The sequence below is a fragment of the Episyrphus balteatus genome, chromosome 3, assembly GCF_945859705.1.
Source record: "Episyrphus balteatus chromosome 3, idEpiBalt1.1, whole genome shotgun sequence".
Taxonomy (NCBI): domain Eukaryota; kingdom Metazoa; phylum Arthropoda; class Insecta; order Diptera; family Syrphidae; genus Episyrphus; species Episyrphus balteatus.
Window position 1 is genome coordinate 76,971,639 of NC_079136.1, and position 14,581 is coordinate 76,986,219.

General features: G+C 31.7%; 1 protein-coding gene across 10 annotated transcripts in view; it reads right to left on the minus strand.

Moving 5' to 3' along the window:
* Positions 1-14,390, minus strand: part of LOC129916434 (dystrophin, isoforms A/C/F/G/H) — a 105,651-nt gene extending 91,261 nt beyond the window's left edge. For 2 of the 10 annotated variants that reach the window (XM_055996394.1, XM_055996393.1), the window contains exons 1-2: positions 13,948-14,389; positions 5-159 (exon numbers count right to left, since the gene is read on the minus strand). In XM_055996394.1, the coding sequence (XP_055852369.1) occupies positions 5-159; positions 13,948-14,050 (258 nt within the window). In that variant the 5' untranslated portion in view covers positions 14,051-14,389. Of the gene's footprint in view, positions 1-4; positions 160-8,944; positions 9,556-13,947 lie in introns of those variants that run through there. The other 8 variants (XM_055996399.1, XM_055996398.1, XM_055996401.1 and 5 more) reach the window with 7 other exon arrangements.
* Positions 14,391-14,581: the final 191 nt, after the last annotated feature.

Sequence of the window (14,581 nt, forward strand, 5' to 3'; positions counted from 1 at the left end):
ATACGATTTGTGATTTTGTTAAAATGCAGAGCAATTCCAACAGTTTGTGTCCATCTCGTAAGTCCATAAAAAGATCGTTTACTAATGGATATTGTGTCTTTACAAGGTGAGAATTGATCCATTTTGTAAAAGTTTTCTTTTGGATATCTTGTCGTTCATCTGGAAAAGTGTTCTTTGATTAGTAAATAATAGTAGGTATGTAAATACATTTAAAATTGAGTTGGTATGGAATGGAACGTATTAAACCTTTTGATTGCAAAGCTTTTTAAGGCCCTAATATTTAACATTAGGTTTGATGATGATGAGCACATGCAGCCTAACAAAGCACAACAGAACCAGAGCTGTCAATGAGCTCTATAAAAGATAAAGAACGGAGGAACGTGGCTTCTCAATAAATAATGGGATTTTATAACAGGAAGTTTTACCGGAAAGTAAAATAAATATCTCAAGGTTATTAACCTAGAACTCAAGCCTACAAAGTCGATAAAATTGACATCGTAGTAGAGTCACTGCTAAGAATTTGGAGAAATCAATTCTGCAATCTATATAATGCCGATGATAAAACAAACTCAGCCCAAAGGCAGATTTATACTATTCAACGTCGGTCAGCGATGAAAGCCAACATTTCCGTCTTTTCGAAATTTGTTATGCCCTCTAAACTATGATTTAAGCCGTGAATGCAGGTTAGGGTGTCCGTTATTTCCCAAAGTGATGTTTTCGGAGAAGACACCCCCCAGATCGAAAGTTTAGGACCTAATAATTTCAAAAACCAAAATAAAATATAAAAAAATTTTTTAACTGGAAATTTTGAATGTGATCTTTTAAAGTAACTGTTTTCTAACCAGAATTATCAAACATTTTAAAAAAACATGATTTAACTCGAGAGAAAAAAAATGTTATGTATGAGTTAAAAATTTCCCATACAAATTTGTATGGGGAAAGTATGAACCTAGAGGCACGGGTTAATGACCTCCAAAAAATTTTTTTTGCTAAATTCCCCACATTTAGGTCCTAAACTTTCGATCTGGGGGCTGTCTCCCCCGAAAACATCACTTTGGGAAATAACGGACACCCTAATGCAGGTGGTTAGACTTCAGTGTAATTACTTTGTTTAATTGCTGTAATTGTTTTGTATCATTTATTTACGACAAAAATGAGAAACTTAGTCATTGATGTTGAAATATGATGATTTATACCAATCGTAGGGTTGAGTTGCACTCGGCCCTAGATCATGAATATTGTGTATTAAAGGAAACTTTACTATCGGCCAATACTTAATAGTTCTAGTGTGAGAACTTTCATACATTTTCATACTTATTAAATATAGGCCGATAGAAAGTCCCCTTAATCTAAATAAATCATCAAATACTTATTTCCACCTCGAGAAACAATACTTTTCTGAAAACCAATACACCAAAAGAGAATCCTAAATCAAACACCACATGAAAAACAACGAGACTCTTTCATTAAGCCAAAGGTAGAAAATAAAATAAAATAGTTTTTGGAGTAAAAAAACCTAGTAAAACCTAAAAGTATTGTTTCTCGAGGTGGAAATAAGTATTTGATGATTCATTTAGATTTAGGGGACTTTCTATCGGCCTATATTTAATAAGTATGAACATTTATGAAAGTTATCACAGTTTAACTATTGAGTATCGACCGATAGAAAAGTTTCCTTTGATACACAAATTTTATTTAACTATTGTATTTAATTAATTAATTTGCTGAATCGAAATTTAAATAATTTATGTTGAACATAAACTCTTATTCCCTACTTTTTCCTCTCCGTAAACTGTCACATAAGGATTTATGTAGAACTTAAATGCTTGAGTTTTGACTTTCAGAGTTTTTATTTTCAGGTTTATATTTTTTAAATAAACATTAATATTTTTCTAGATTTTTTTGCTCCAAAAACTATTTTGTTTTATTTTCAACTTTTAGCTTGATTAAAGAATATCGTATTTTATGTGGGGTTTGATTTAGGATTCTATTTTGATCTATCGGTATTCAAAGTATTGTTTTTTTAGGTGGAAATAAGTTTTTGATTTTTTATTTAGATTTAGGGCTCTGCCCCCACACACAAGAGGCTTTCTATCGGCAAATATTTAATAAGTATAAAAATGTATGAAAGTTCTTACACTAGAACTATTAAGTACTTTCCCATAGAAACGTTTCCTTTGATACACAATTTTCTTCAAACAAAAATATACATGATCGAGTCGAGTGTAACACAACCCGACCTAACGATCGGCCTTAATCATCTTATTTCAGCATCGATGATAAAGTTTCTCATTTTTTTCGTAAACGAATGATACAAATCAGTAGAGCAAAAGAATCACGCTTAAGTATAACTCACCTTCTTTCACAGCTTGAATCATAGTTTAAGAGACATAACAAAGATGGGAATTTGAGGGTATTTTTAAAACTAAACGTTTAGCTGTGCAGAGATAAAATAGGAGTGCAAATTCGTTCTTAAATAAATTGCTCTATTGCCGGCTGACCCTGACGTAAAGGCTCCATGGTCTGGAGCCTTTAAAAATAAAATGCATGAATGGGGTCGCACGTACTTGCTCTTGCAGTTCAAAACACTTTTATGTTAGTTTACTTGTAGGTTTTAAGAGCTGGCTCTATAAAAATTTAAAAAATATTGATATTTGGGAAGAGCCGACATTTAGGGAAAAACTTTGATAAATGAAAAAAAAAAAAAAATGTTTTGACTTTTTGGAAAAAATAAAAATGCTATTTTATTGCAATCGCTTTGAATATTACGTCTGCAAAGTTTTATCATTTAGAGCCGTTAGAGCCGTTTTCGAGATATTTGGTTTAAATTGAAAAAAATTATTTGTAAGGGAGGTACACTTTTTAAGCGAGATATAAAAAAAACTTTCAGAATTCCATAAAAATCAGCTGTTCCAAATTTGAAGAAAATCCATGAACCCGTTTAGGCTGTGAAAATGTGTACAGATGGACGCACAACCGCACAGACGCACAGACGTACAGACGCACGGACGGAATTGCGAGACCCACTTTTTCGTTAATGTTGGTTTTGATTAAAACCTCAAAGTTTTTTTTTGGCACGAAACCAATACTTGCCCAATAGAGCAAGTTAAAATACCTCACTTGCTTATTTAGGATGACCAGCGCCTTAAAGCGGCGCTAGAATCCATTGTTGATTTGGGGTTCATATAACAAGTTTCCCCAGCCTGGATTTCAGTTTCAAACACCAAGTTAATTTAGGTCCCTTGTACTTGCGTGCGCTACCCACGACCGGGTCCAAAGCATTGTTTTCCTTTTTATTAGAAAATAAAAGATTATTCTAATAAAATAATCAGTAAACGACTTACAGTAGGTGGCCACATGATTATGACCGATGAAAATTTTCACAAATTTCTGACTAATTCTTTAACAAGATGGCTTAAAAATAATTTATTTTTATTTATTCTGTACAAAAATTATTATTACAGGTGTGTAAAACATTATGCCATTACTAATTTTTTTTTTGTAAGAGGTAAAGTCAAAAAATTGAAGACAATAGAGGAGACTGCCTTTTTTTCAATATTTCGAGTATTTTCCTCTTGTTGCAAAAATGTCTTTATTCTTTCGGGAACTCTCTTTTTACATGAATGAGTTGTTGCTCTGTGTTATTTGCGGAATTCAGCCCCGGAAAATTACCAAGCCCGTTTATTCTTTAATTTTCTTTACTAAAACAATAATTTCTAAATCGCATTTTTGTTTTGGTCCTACCTTTGGTATTTTTCTGAGCTTTAAGAAGGCCTAATTCTTTCCCTGGGATCACAGAGCCTATCATTAATTGGGGATGTATTCGCATTAAAATCCAGAAAAAAAAAACGGACTTTAACATGCATACAAAATCAAACAGGATACCTTAAATGTTAATATGTAACTTACTTAAACAACAAAAATAATTTGTATCAAGGGTCACGGTACCTAGTGCCCAGCCAAGTTCTCTAGCAACTTTGGCACTACACCCTTATTTGCAGGAAACAATTTAGGCCATTTTCGACCCCCCTCTAACTTCCACACCAAAGATGCTAGAAATTTCAAACTCGCTACATTTGTTGAGCTGGTCAAAACCAAACAACCTCACAAAATGTCAGCCTCTTACGATGAGTAGTTTCTGAGATATAAGGCTTCAAAAATCGCAAAAACCGTAACTGACTGACTGACTCACTCACTGACAGATCATCAAAATTATGGAGAACTTCCCGTTAACGTAGAAACTTGAAATTTTACACGGTGATAGGACTTGTGGTGTATACAAAGGGAAAAATCGAAAATTTGAGATTTTCAATTCCGGGAGCGTGGCATCCGCCCATTTCCGCTGAATTTTCATCAAATATTATAGAGCACTTCTGATTATCGTAGAATCTTGAAATTTGGTAGAATGGTAGACCTGGTAGTTAATACAAAGGAAAAATCTTAAAATTTGAGAATTTCAACCAGGGGGCGTGGCATCCGCCCTATTCCGCTGAATTTTCATTAAATATTATAGAGCGCTTCTGATTATCGTAGAATCTTGAAATTTGGTAGATTTTGCCATACCTTGCAAAAAGTAGTGAAATCACATCAAAAACATTACTGTTAAAAAAAAGAGCCAAGTTCTCCTATGTTGAAATTCTGCTGACACAAAAAGTACTAAGATGTAAAAGTTAACCAAGTTCTATAGTTTGGGTTCAAATTCGTATCAATAAAATTTTGATTGTTTACTTGGCAATTTTTGAAATAACTTTCAAGTCGGTAATTAAAAGAAAAATGTTCAAGTGAACAATCAAAATTTTATTGATACGAATTTGAACCCAAACTTTAGAACTTGGTACACTTTTACATCTCAGTAGTACCTACTTTTTGTACCAGCATAATCTCAAGATAGGAGAACTTGGCTCTTTTTTTAATAGTAACGTTTTTGTTGTGATCTATCTTTCAAAATTAAGCAAAGAATAATTCATTACTTTTGAAATATTAAGTTGGCAATTAATAAAATTGAAATTGTATAAATAAAAATGTTGGTCTTTTATTTCCCAACATTATCCTTAGCTTTTTAAGACTAAAGCAAAAACCAAATACTTTATCTGGCGCAGGTTTTACCAAGTATGATAAAATAATAAGTTTTCTGGAAAATCAAAGAAGATATCAAAGATGATTTACTGACCAATTTTAAATTTATAATCGAAAAAGTGAAGAAGATTAAAATCTTGTTTTTCTACAAAGAATATCACTTCTTTTAAAAATTAAGACCTTTGCCAATCTTTTACCGAAATATAATTATAAACATGAGTTAAGGTACACCAGAGTAGGTCATTGCTTAGTTGTATCAACTTTGCAGATAGAGCGTTATTTTTGGACATTTTTTCTTTCTTAGAAATTACCCAAAAACCACCATTTAAATTTTCCTTATCATATTACGGGACACCCTGTCTAATACCAAAATTGGAAAGCCATTTTGGTAATCGGGAATATTAAGTTAAATATATTGAAAGAAAGTTTAGGGGCGCTAATATTTGGATTAAGAAAAAAAAAACGAAAATTGGGCGCCTATTTCTTCAAATATGGAAGGGGTTTAAAATACGGACGCCTTAAAATAAATAGAACAAAAATAGGACTTAAACAGAGACACTTTTTCGGAAGTCAGAGAAATTAAACGAAAATTAAAGGCACCTTCGTCCCTATAAAAGAGTAGGGCCAAAAAAAGGTACCTCTTTGCAAAAATATCAACCGAAGATTGGAGGCGCCTTCGTCTTTCAAAAATGTAGGGCTAGCGGTGAATTTACAAAAGTAAAAAGATTGAATGTACATAGGTTAGGGGAACCTTTCAAATAAATAGACCAACAATTGGGATGCTTTTTTTCTTAATATAGAGTATCGAATACACTATACACAGAATTCGGTGCCCCGAAATTTTTGACGACGGCCCCAGCTGCCCCCACCCTAAAACCGGCCCTGAGTATACAAAAGATACGAATTCATTTTCTTCACTTTTCAGATACTCAACTTTTCACAACTTTTAACAAGACAAGTAGTTAAGTAGACTTAGGTTCCTAAAGTGACCCATTCACAAGCAGCGTTGCCAGATTCCCCGATTTTTCGTATTTCTCCCGATTTTTTGAGCTATTTACGATTGCCCGATTTTGTGTTTAAAAATTAGGTTTTCTCCCGATTTTCAACTCAAAAAAGGATGTGCTACCTTAACATCGCCACTTTTTTCATAGAAACATTTAAAATTTTATTTTAAAGTTGGCAGAACTTCACTTAAACGGTTTAAAAATTCCTTTCGTCTTATTTGTTTTCTTTTTTTAACGGCCATATTATTCACTAGTTTAAAAAATACATCTGGATGTAAAATTGTCAAATGTTAAAAATAAATCCAAATCCAAAATAGTTATGAAAATAGTTAAAAAATAGATAAAAATGACTATTTTTTTCTCTGTGTGATAGTGAATATTATGGATTAGGATTTATTTTTGACATTTCAATTTCTTTACATCCAGATTTATTTTTTAAACTAGTGAATAATATGGCCCTAAAAGTTGTTGGTTTAAATCTATCAAGAGAATATGACGATAATCTTGCTTCACTTAAAAGCGATAGTTAATTTTTATCAGACGATATCGTTTTGACGATTGAAAAATTTTGTTTTGTAGGTCAATAATCTTTTAAAAAATGTCTTCAAAACGGCAGCGCTTATACCTAGACGATAGGTAAAGGTCTCGTTTTCATTTACTTGTTTTTGGATGTTTCATGGAAATTTTATATTCGATTTAACCGAAGTTATTAGGATTTTATTTCATTATTACACCAGAGCGGGCTTACAAAAATATTTTTTATAAATGCATTTGCCTTCCATTATAAAAAAAAATTGCATTGAAAATAATTTTTTTTTGCAAATAAAATTGCTTTAAAAAAATGTTAATAAATTTAAACTGAATTAATGCAAAATATTTGTTTGTATTGGTTTTTTAATTCATCCAGGTACATTTTAAAAAAAATGGAAGATACTCAAATTCTGAAAATATGGTTGAATAAATACGAACAAATTAGTAGTTAAACACGAATATTAAGTTCTCTATACCTGATTCTAAATATTGCGGGACGAAACGACAACGTTGCACTTTTCCCAAGATTTTACTTTAAAAAGAAACAACAAAACAAAAATTCATAGTACAAAAAAGGAACAAAAAAAGTCTCCGTACAGTTCATTTTTTTGACTGGTTTTCGTTGAAAAAAACTAAATAAAAGTCACTTTAGTCAAGGAAAAAATTAATTTATGACTATTAGGACCTCCTCTGCTCTTGACCACTTCCTGCAATCTGTGTCTAATCGATTTTACAGGCTTGGCGGTCGCGTCTGGAGAAATTTGATACCTACTCTAAAGCACTGGGCAGCGGCAATGTAATGGTATGAGGGTGTATGGCTTTTTCCGCCGTTGGAAACCTTGTTTTCATAGAAAATACCAAGGATAAATTTGGGAACTTGAAAATTCTTAAGGAAAGTGCCCAAAAACTGGGCCTCGGAAGCATTTTTACGTTCGAAGAGGACAATATTCCAACAAATACGGGCAAGGTGGTAAACAAATGGTTGCTGTGCCATGTAAGTACGCAAGTAAAACATTCCGCTTTGGCTCCAGATCTGAATCCTATTGAGCACCTATGGGTTAACGTAGAAAAAAAGGTTATCAGCACGCAATAATCAACTAGAAAGACCTCAAAACGATGCTACTTGACGAATGGAACAAAATTTCTCCAGACGCGACCGCCAAGCCTGTAATCGATTAGATTACATCGATTAGACACAGATTGCAGGAAGTGGTCAAGAGCAGAGGAGGTCCTAATAGTCATAAATTAATTTTTTCCTTGACTAAAGTGACTTTTATTTAGTTTTTTTCAACGAAAACTAGTCAAAAAAATGAACTGTACAGAGACTTTTTTGTTCCTTTTTTGTACTATGAATTTTTGTTATTTAAATTTAAAAAAAAAATTGTATAATTTTGTTTTAAAAATATTAATTGATATACTCTCTTTAATTCCTAGTACTTTACAAAAAATTTCGATATCTTAAATTCAATATTTGAAGGAAAAAATTAAAAAAATTGTAGCTGTACGGAGACTTTTTGGACTATGTGTATTTCTTCTTGGGTACTGTCTAAAACAAAAATATTTCTACTTTTTACAACATTTTTAAACCTTTTCCTGTTTGGGTATTCAAGAACTTTGAAGTATTAAAGATTTCAAATATTTTTGAAGGTTCTCAAACTGTGATGTGGCAAAAAACTTTATGTGAAGCAAAAAAACGGGCAACCACGTTAACAATTATCGTTTTTTTTTTTTTCGATTTTATCAATTCAAAAATTACGGAACGACCCCCCCCCCCCCCCCAGTTTAAACCTCGAAATCTTTCAAAACGACAAACAAGGTCGATAACAACAAAGAATAATTCTTTTTACTCTAGTTAAATATTAAAACAAAACCACATCTCAGCCTTTGCTCATGATATAAAAAATGTCTAGGCCTTAATTTAATGCTCATTGTTATTCAACTCAGAACTTGATGACAATGCTATACAGGAAGTTTTCTATCGAAATTAAGGATTCTATTTTATTTAAAATCTGTTTTATTTAAAGTCTTGATTTTTTTTTTTAATTTTTACTGATTCCCTGATTTTCCCCGATTTTTGATGTGGTAATCTCCCGATTTCAAAAAATATTTTATGGCAACACTGTTCACAAGGCACTCGTGCACGCAACCAGTGTCATACATAGCAGACTGATGGTGACTCCGACAACAAAAATTAAAATGTTTTGATATTCCTCACTAATCCTCCGGTGCGCGCACAAGTTAGCTGTGTATGAAACACACTTTATTTATCAGTCCTACTAGGACATCTAGTAAAAACAATCGTACATAAAATTCATAATTTAAATTTTCCTTACCAATTATTACAGGGCCAGCGGCTTCCATTTCTTAAAATTATAATTTCACTGTAATACAATTTATAAAAAACATACAAAAAAACAATAATAGTCTCGACTCTCGATTACACGAATAGTTTTAAAAAGATTGTTATCGGTTAAGTAAACAAAAATTCTTATTGGTTTATTGACTTTATATTGTACAACAGTCCCGTAATGCCGCCCTTCAATGCACTTCAGAATGAATTACGATTTTCACCACGAAATATAGTAATTTCATTTTACTTCACCACACACACACACATACGACAAAAATGACATACCCATTAACACATTTACATATTAATAAAATTTTTAATTAATTGAGAAATGAGAACATTTTCTTTTATAGATAAAAATTGAAAGATAATTTAATTGTAGATTAATTAATAATCAAGCCAAAGCAAAAAAACACACAAATTGTGTGTTAAAACACTATTACAATATCGAAAAATAAGATTTTTCGTTGCACAACACAAATTCAACTAATCCCAATCCCATCATCACGCTCAAATCAACAGGTGAGGCCGATCAATGGAATTTTTTCTTCACTCATTTTTCTGCTGCATTTTCATTTTAATGTTTAATTCTTTATCTTCTAATAAAACAGAGTTTATCGATCGGAATCTTGATAGTTAATATTTATATTTTAAAAACAACTTGTTAAAAGAAATATATTTTTATTAAAAACCAGTCAAAACTAAATATAAAAAAAAATAACTAAACTCGGTTTAGGTTTCGATTATTGTGATGTCGTTCTTTCTTGATCAGAAACTATTGAGAATTGAATACAAATGGAAAAGTATTGAATGTGAATGCAAGGCAAGAAAGAGAGAAATAGATTATGTTTGGGGTGAGTTGAGGAAAAGTAAACTAGTTTCATTCTCAAACCGTTTCAGTTAACTATTTAATGGTGAGGTTACATTGCTTCTAAAATATAAAAAAGAATAATCGAAATGGAAATGAAAATGGATGGGAAAGATTTTTTCGCAAAGCAATAATAATAAAACAGAGGAGGTTTTTTTTTAAATCAATTTTGATGCATTTGTTAAAAAACTATTCTCTTGTGCATTGATTGCATACACTCAGAGAAATATTAATAGTTATTTTGTAACTATTTGCATAGTCATCATGATAAACTCAATGAAATTGTGCGAATAACTACTTTTTTTACCGACTTCCAAAAAGGAGGAGGTATTCAATTCGTCTGTATTTTTTTTTTTTTTTTTTTTTTTTTTTTTTTTATGTTTGTTACCGCATAACTTTGGACTGAGTGAACCAATTTTGATAAATCTTTTTGTATTGGAAAGCTGGTGGCTGCAGTGTGGTCCCATTTCAATTTCATCTACATTTAGCCATAGGAACTATTTTAAAAATCATAAAACCCAGTTTTGAGCCATGGAAGTCGGTTCTGTTTTTTTGATAAAAATGATTATTTCTACAAAAAATAGGTGTGTTTTTTATTACAACCGGTCTTAACTGGACAAAAAAAAACGCAGTATGGGCTAAGCAATTTACATGTTAAATACAACAACACCTTAGCCCCTTGGGCTTAGTTGTTTAGCCCAGAGATTTCTCTGGGCTTAACTTTTTGAAGAGTTTTAAATCTGTGCTACCAAACTAATTTTTCCATAAATTGTTTAGAATTTGTTTAAAAACGTGAAAACTAACGTTTGGAAGGACAAAATGTATTAAAATAGTTTTGCTAGCATACATTTTTGTATCTCTTTGTAAAACATACATGAAAAATACAAGAAAATGACAAAAGCGAAAAATATGACAACTCTAAATTTTTGTTGTGTCTGCTGTTTTCAGAACATTCAATATACAGTGCTGCCAAGATTTCAGGTTAAGCCATGAGGCGTTTTTTTTGTCCAGTTAAGACCGGTGGTAATAAAAAACACACCTAATGATTAGAAAATGGTTAAAAATGACAACAGAAAAGCTGATAGAAACTTTTTTTATTGCGTTTTATTTATCAATGATCCATATAGATCATGATTACAAAATAAAACGGTGTGAATCAAAATGGATGCAGATTTGTATATTCATCTCTTTTTCGCTCATGTTTGTTTGTTATTCAATTCACAGGCTCCATCTATTATTTTTTTCTCTACCGACACACGTACAAAAGCCATCTACTTTACTTATCAAAAATGATAAACCAAGGGCCAAGTTAAGGCATACCATAACGATCATTACGTTAACGTATTGACGATGTATTATGTCTCTATCTTTTTTTAATGATTAAATAGAGACAGCAATATTTAAAACCTTAACCCCCTGAATACAATGGTGTAGCTGTGACTGTAGCTTGTAGCGCAAGTTGAAGAATTCTCAACTTTTTGCTCTGCTGCCGCCAACATTTTTTGTTGTTTCCCTCAGTAAAATTTTGACAGTACTACACTGAGGGAAAAAATAAATTGAAGTTGAAATGTCTTTGTTTCAAAGTTGAACTACTTTGATTAATGTGACTTTAAGATACGAAACCATCAAAAATTAACCTTTTTTCCATGTTGATTTTAAAATGTTTATCTTCAACGCAAAATCATTCCGAATAATAGTTAAATCAATGTGGTTTTCATTGATTTTACGTTATTTTATGGTGGCTTTTCCCTCAGTGTACAAGCTTCAGCCGCAGCTACACCATTGTATTCAGCCAGTAAAGTTTGATTCGACAGTGTCAAACTATAGAAATTTTTTTCAGGGTGGTTCTCTCCAATAAAAGCAAGAAATTGAGTTTTATTTAAATTTGAACTGTAAACTAATTTGAAGCAAAATGACGAACGGAATTAAAAATGTTTGATCAATTAAATTTTTTTTTTTAACTATTAACCAATTTTTTTGTAATTTGTAAAAAAAAAAACTAAAATCAATTATGAACAAAACGGAGGAAACCTAGTGCCCGGCTACCTGTGGCGGTGGCTACACAGTGTTGTGCCTAATAACATTCCAATTAACATTTTCTAGGAACAAACGTCAAAAAGATAAAAATCCTCACCCCCTCTTGGCTCCTGCCTACAACCTGACCTGACCCGGAACAAAAAGAACCAAATTCTGAGAGCCCTTTATGTTGGGCTATCAGCATATTGTTTGAATCATTAATTTTGGGACACCCCACACCTCGCATACAAAACGAATTAAAGGTGACTTTAAATTTAATGGAGAGTGAATAAATTGGGCCTAAATGTAGACGGAGAAAAAAAGGGCATCTTAAAATAAGATGATGCCCATGCCCACCTTAAAACAAAACGATTCCCTTTTAAAATAAGTGGACTCCTCTTAAATTTAAGGTGAACTTCATTTCATTTTGAATGTTTAGCTTGAAAAACCGAAACAAAATTAAAATTTTGAAATTATATTCACACTTTAGCTTTAGTTGCAGTTTATCATAATTATTTCAACAGTTGTAAGTTTGATCCCGTGTTTAAACGTAAAATAAGATGATCTCCCGCTTAAATTTGCGCATTCAAGAAATTAAGATGATCTTAATTTAAGACGGAAGTCATCTTAGCAAAAACCCATGCAGAAATCCGCTTAATTTAATGTGGAATCCGCTTGTTTTAAGGTGGCCTTTTTCTCCGTGAATTTCTCAGAAAGGCATAGAGGAAGGAATACCTAGAGAACCGACTCGTACCCCCCTTGCCTAAAACACCCGCAAATTTAATTTCAGATAATTGGTATACATCTCTCTTATTTTTCTCTTGTTTTCCTATCTGTGAATACGTGTGAAAAGTATAATGCGTTTAATACCTTCCTTTCGACAGTAGATGCCCTCACAAACGGGTTTATGTTTTGAATTTAATCATGATTTTGGTTTGTGTATGAACTTGATTGAGCTATCTGAGCTTAAATAGCTAGTTATAGACACCCACCTTTCAATAAATATGTACAGAAATAAAAATAAAGGTTCGTGTTTTGAATTTATTATTATTATTTTATGAATTAATTCGTCTAATGAGCAATTAAATTGTTTTGAGCAAAACTCCACAGTTGAATGTGTTGGTTCCATTTAAAATGCACGGGAAAACTACCACATATAAGCACTGTGGAGTTTTTTCTCTCATTGCAGCTTGTAGGGTGGAAGAGAAAAACCAACCGAAGTCGCGTCTCTAGGTATTCCTTTCTCTATGCAGAAAGGCATGCAGTGAGAAAATGAACAACAAAAACAAACAAAATAAACTCAAATATGTCATTATTCCGCACACAATTAATAATTCCTTCAATTGTTTGTGTGCGAAAAACAGGTGAAGGCTATTTCGAAAACGAAAAGCAGAATGAAATTTTTCGTTTACGATTTCGTTGTGTCATTTTTGTATGGGATTTTTCGTTTTGCATCAGCAGCGAACTAAGCTTCTTAAAAAATGTGGATCCACCAAAATTTTGCCAAAATTTTTTGAAAACAAAAAGATGTTTGCTATCGATATATGTAAATGGAGCCCCTTGTAATATTAATATAAATCGGTAATATTAATATAAATCGGTTTCGCGCAAGAAATCTGCTCCCAACTTTTAGAGTAACCCATTTGTTTGCCAAACGAGTTAAAAAAAGTTCGAAAAAGTATCTTATTTTCAAAACAACCAAATTTCACTGATCAAATTTGCCTGGGTAAAATAACATACTGATGGTATGCAAGTATCCGAATATCTGGTGTATGTGACTCTAATTTTGAAAGGTACCTATAACATTTAAATTTGAATTTTTTTTTTCGAGATATGGAACATTTCCCTTATCTAGGGGTGTATTTTAGGCCATCTCCCCCTACATATTTTAACGAATAAATTTGACAATCACGCCTAAATATATGTATTTTTTGCACGTTTTTAAGTTGTTAACTTTTTTGTCCCGGGTTTTGTTCTTAGAAATATGGCCACTGTTATCATACTGCAAAAAAACAATATAAGCCTTTGTTTACATTTAATTGTACATATTTCTAAACATTTTGCGAGATAAGGAATTAAAATATCTGTCATAATTAACATACCAATAAATTTTAAACGGTATTCGTCATACCCAATCTGATTTTCTTGTAAATAACTTTCAATGTTCGGTTCAAATGTGACGTCATAATCTTCCATACTAAGCATTTTGATAGATCCGACTTTTTAGTTCAATAATATTATTTTCCGTTGCTCACTTAATTTTTCTTGTTATAAGTACTCGTAAATTATTATATTTCTTCTTGTAGGAATATTTAAAATTCACAAAATGTAGGTATCCAATAAATTAATTAGATTACAAAATAAATTCTTGAACTAGGCCACATTTCTGTTAACAAGGGGAATATAATAGATCACACAGTCTTTTTCGGAGACAGAAAACCACCGACTAGATAGATTGCTTCTCATTTGAGAAATATTCTATTCACGTTTTAGGTAGTATAGTTTCTTATCGCAATATTTTCATGTTTTATTTATTTCATTTTAATCTGCATTGCTCTGTATTTGAATTGCCAGTAAAGAATTATACATTTCAAGGCAAGCAAAACTGACTGTCTATAGTGAATGAATGTAAAACTTTGTGCAACTTTTTGAAATTAATTTCTTATCAACCAGTGCAAATTAACTTTTTTTGAGAGTTAGAAATAAAACAAAAAATAATTAAAATTTTGAAGATGA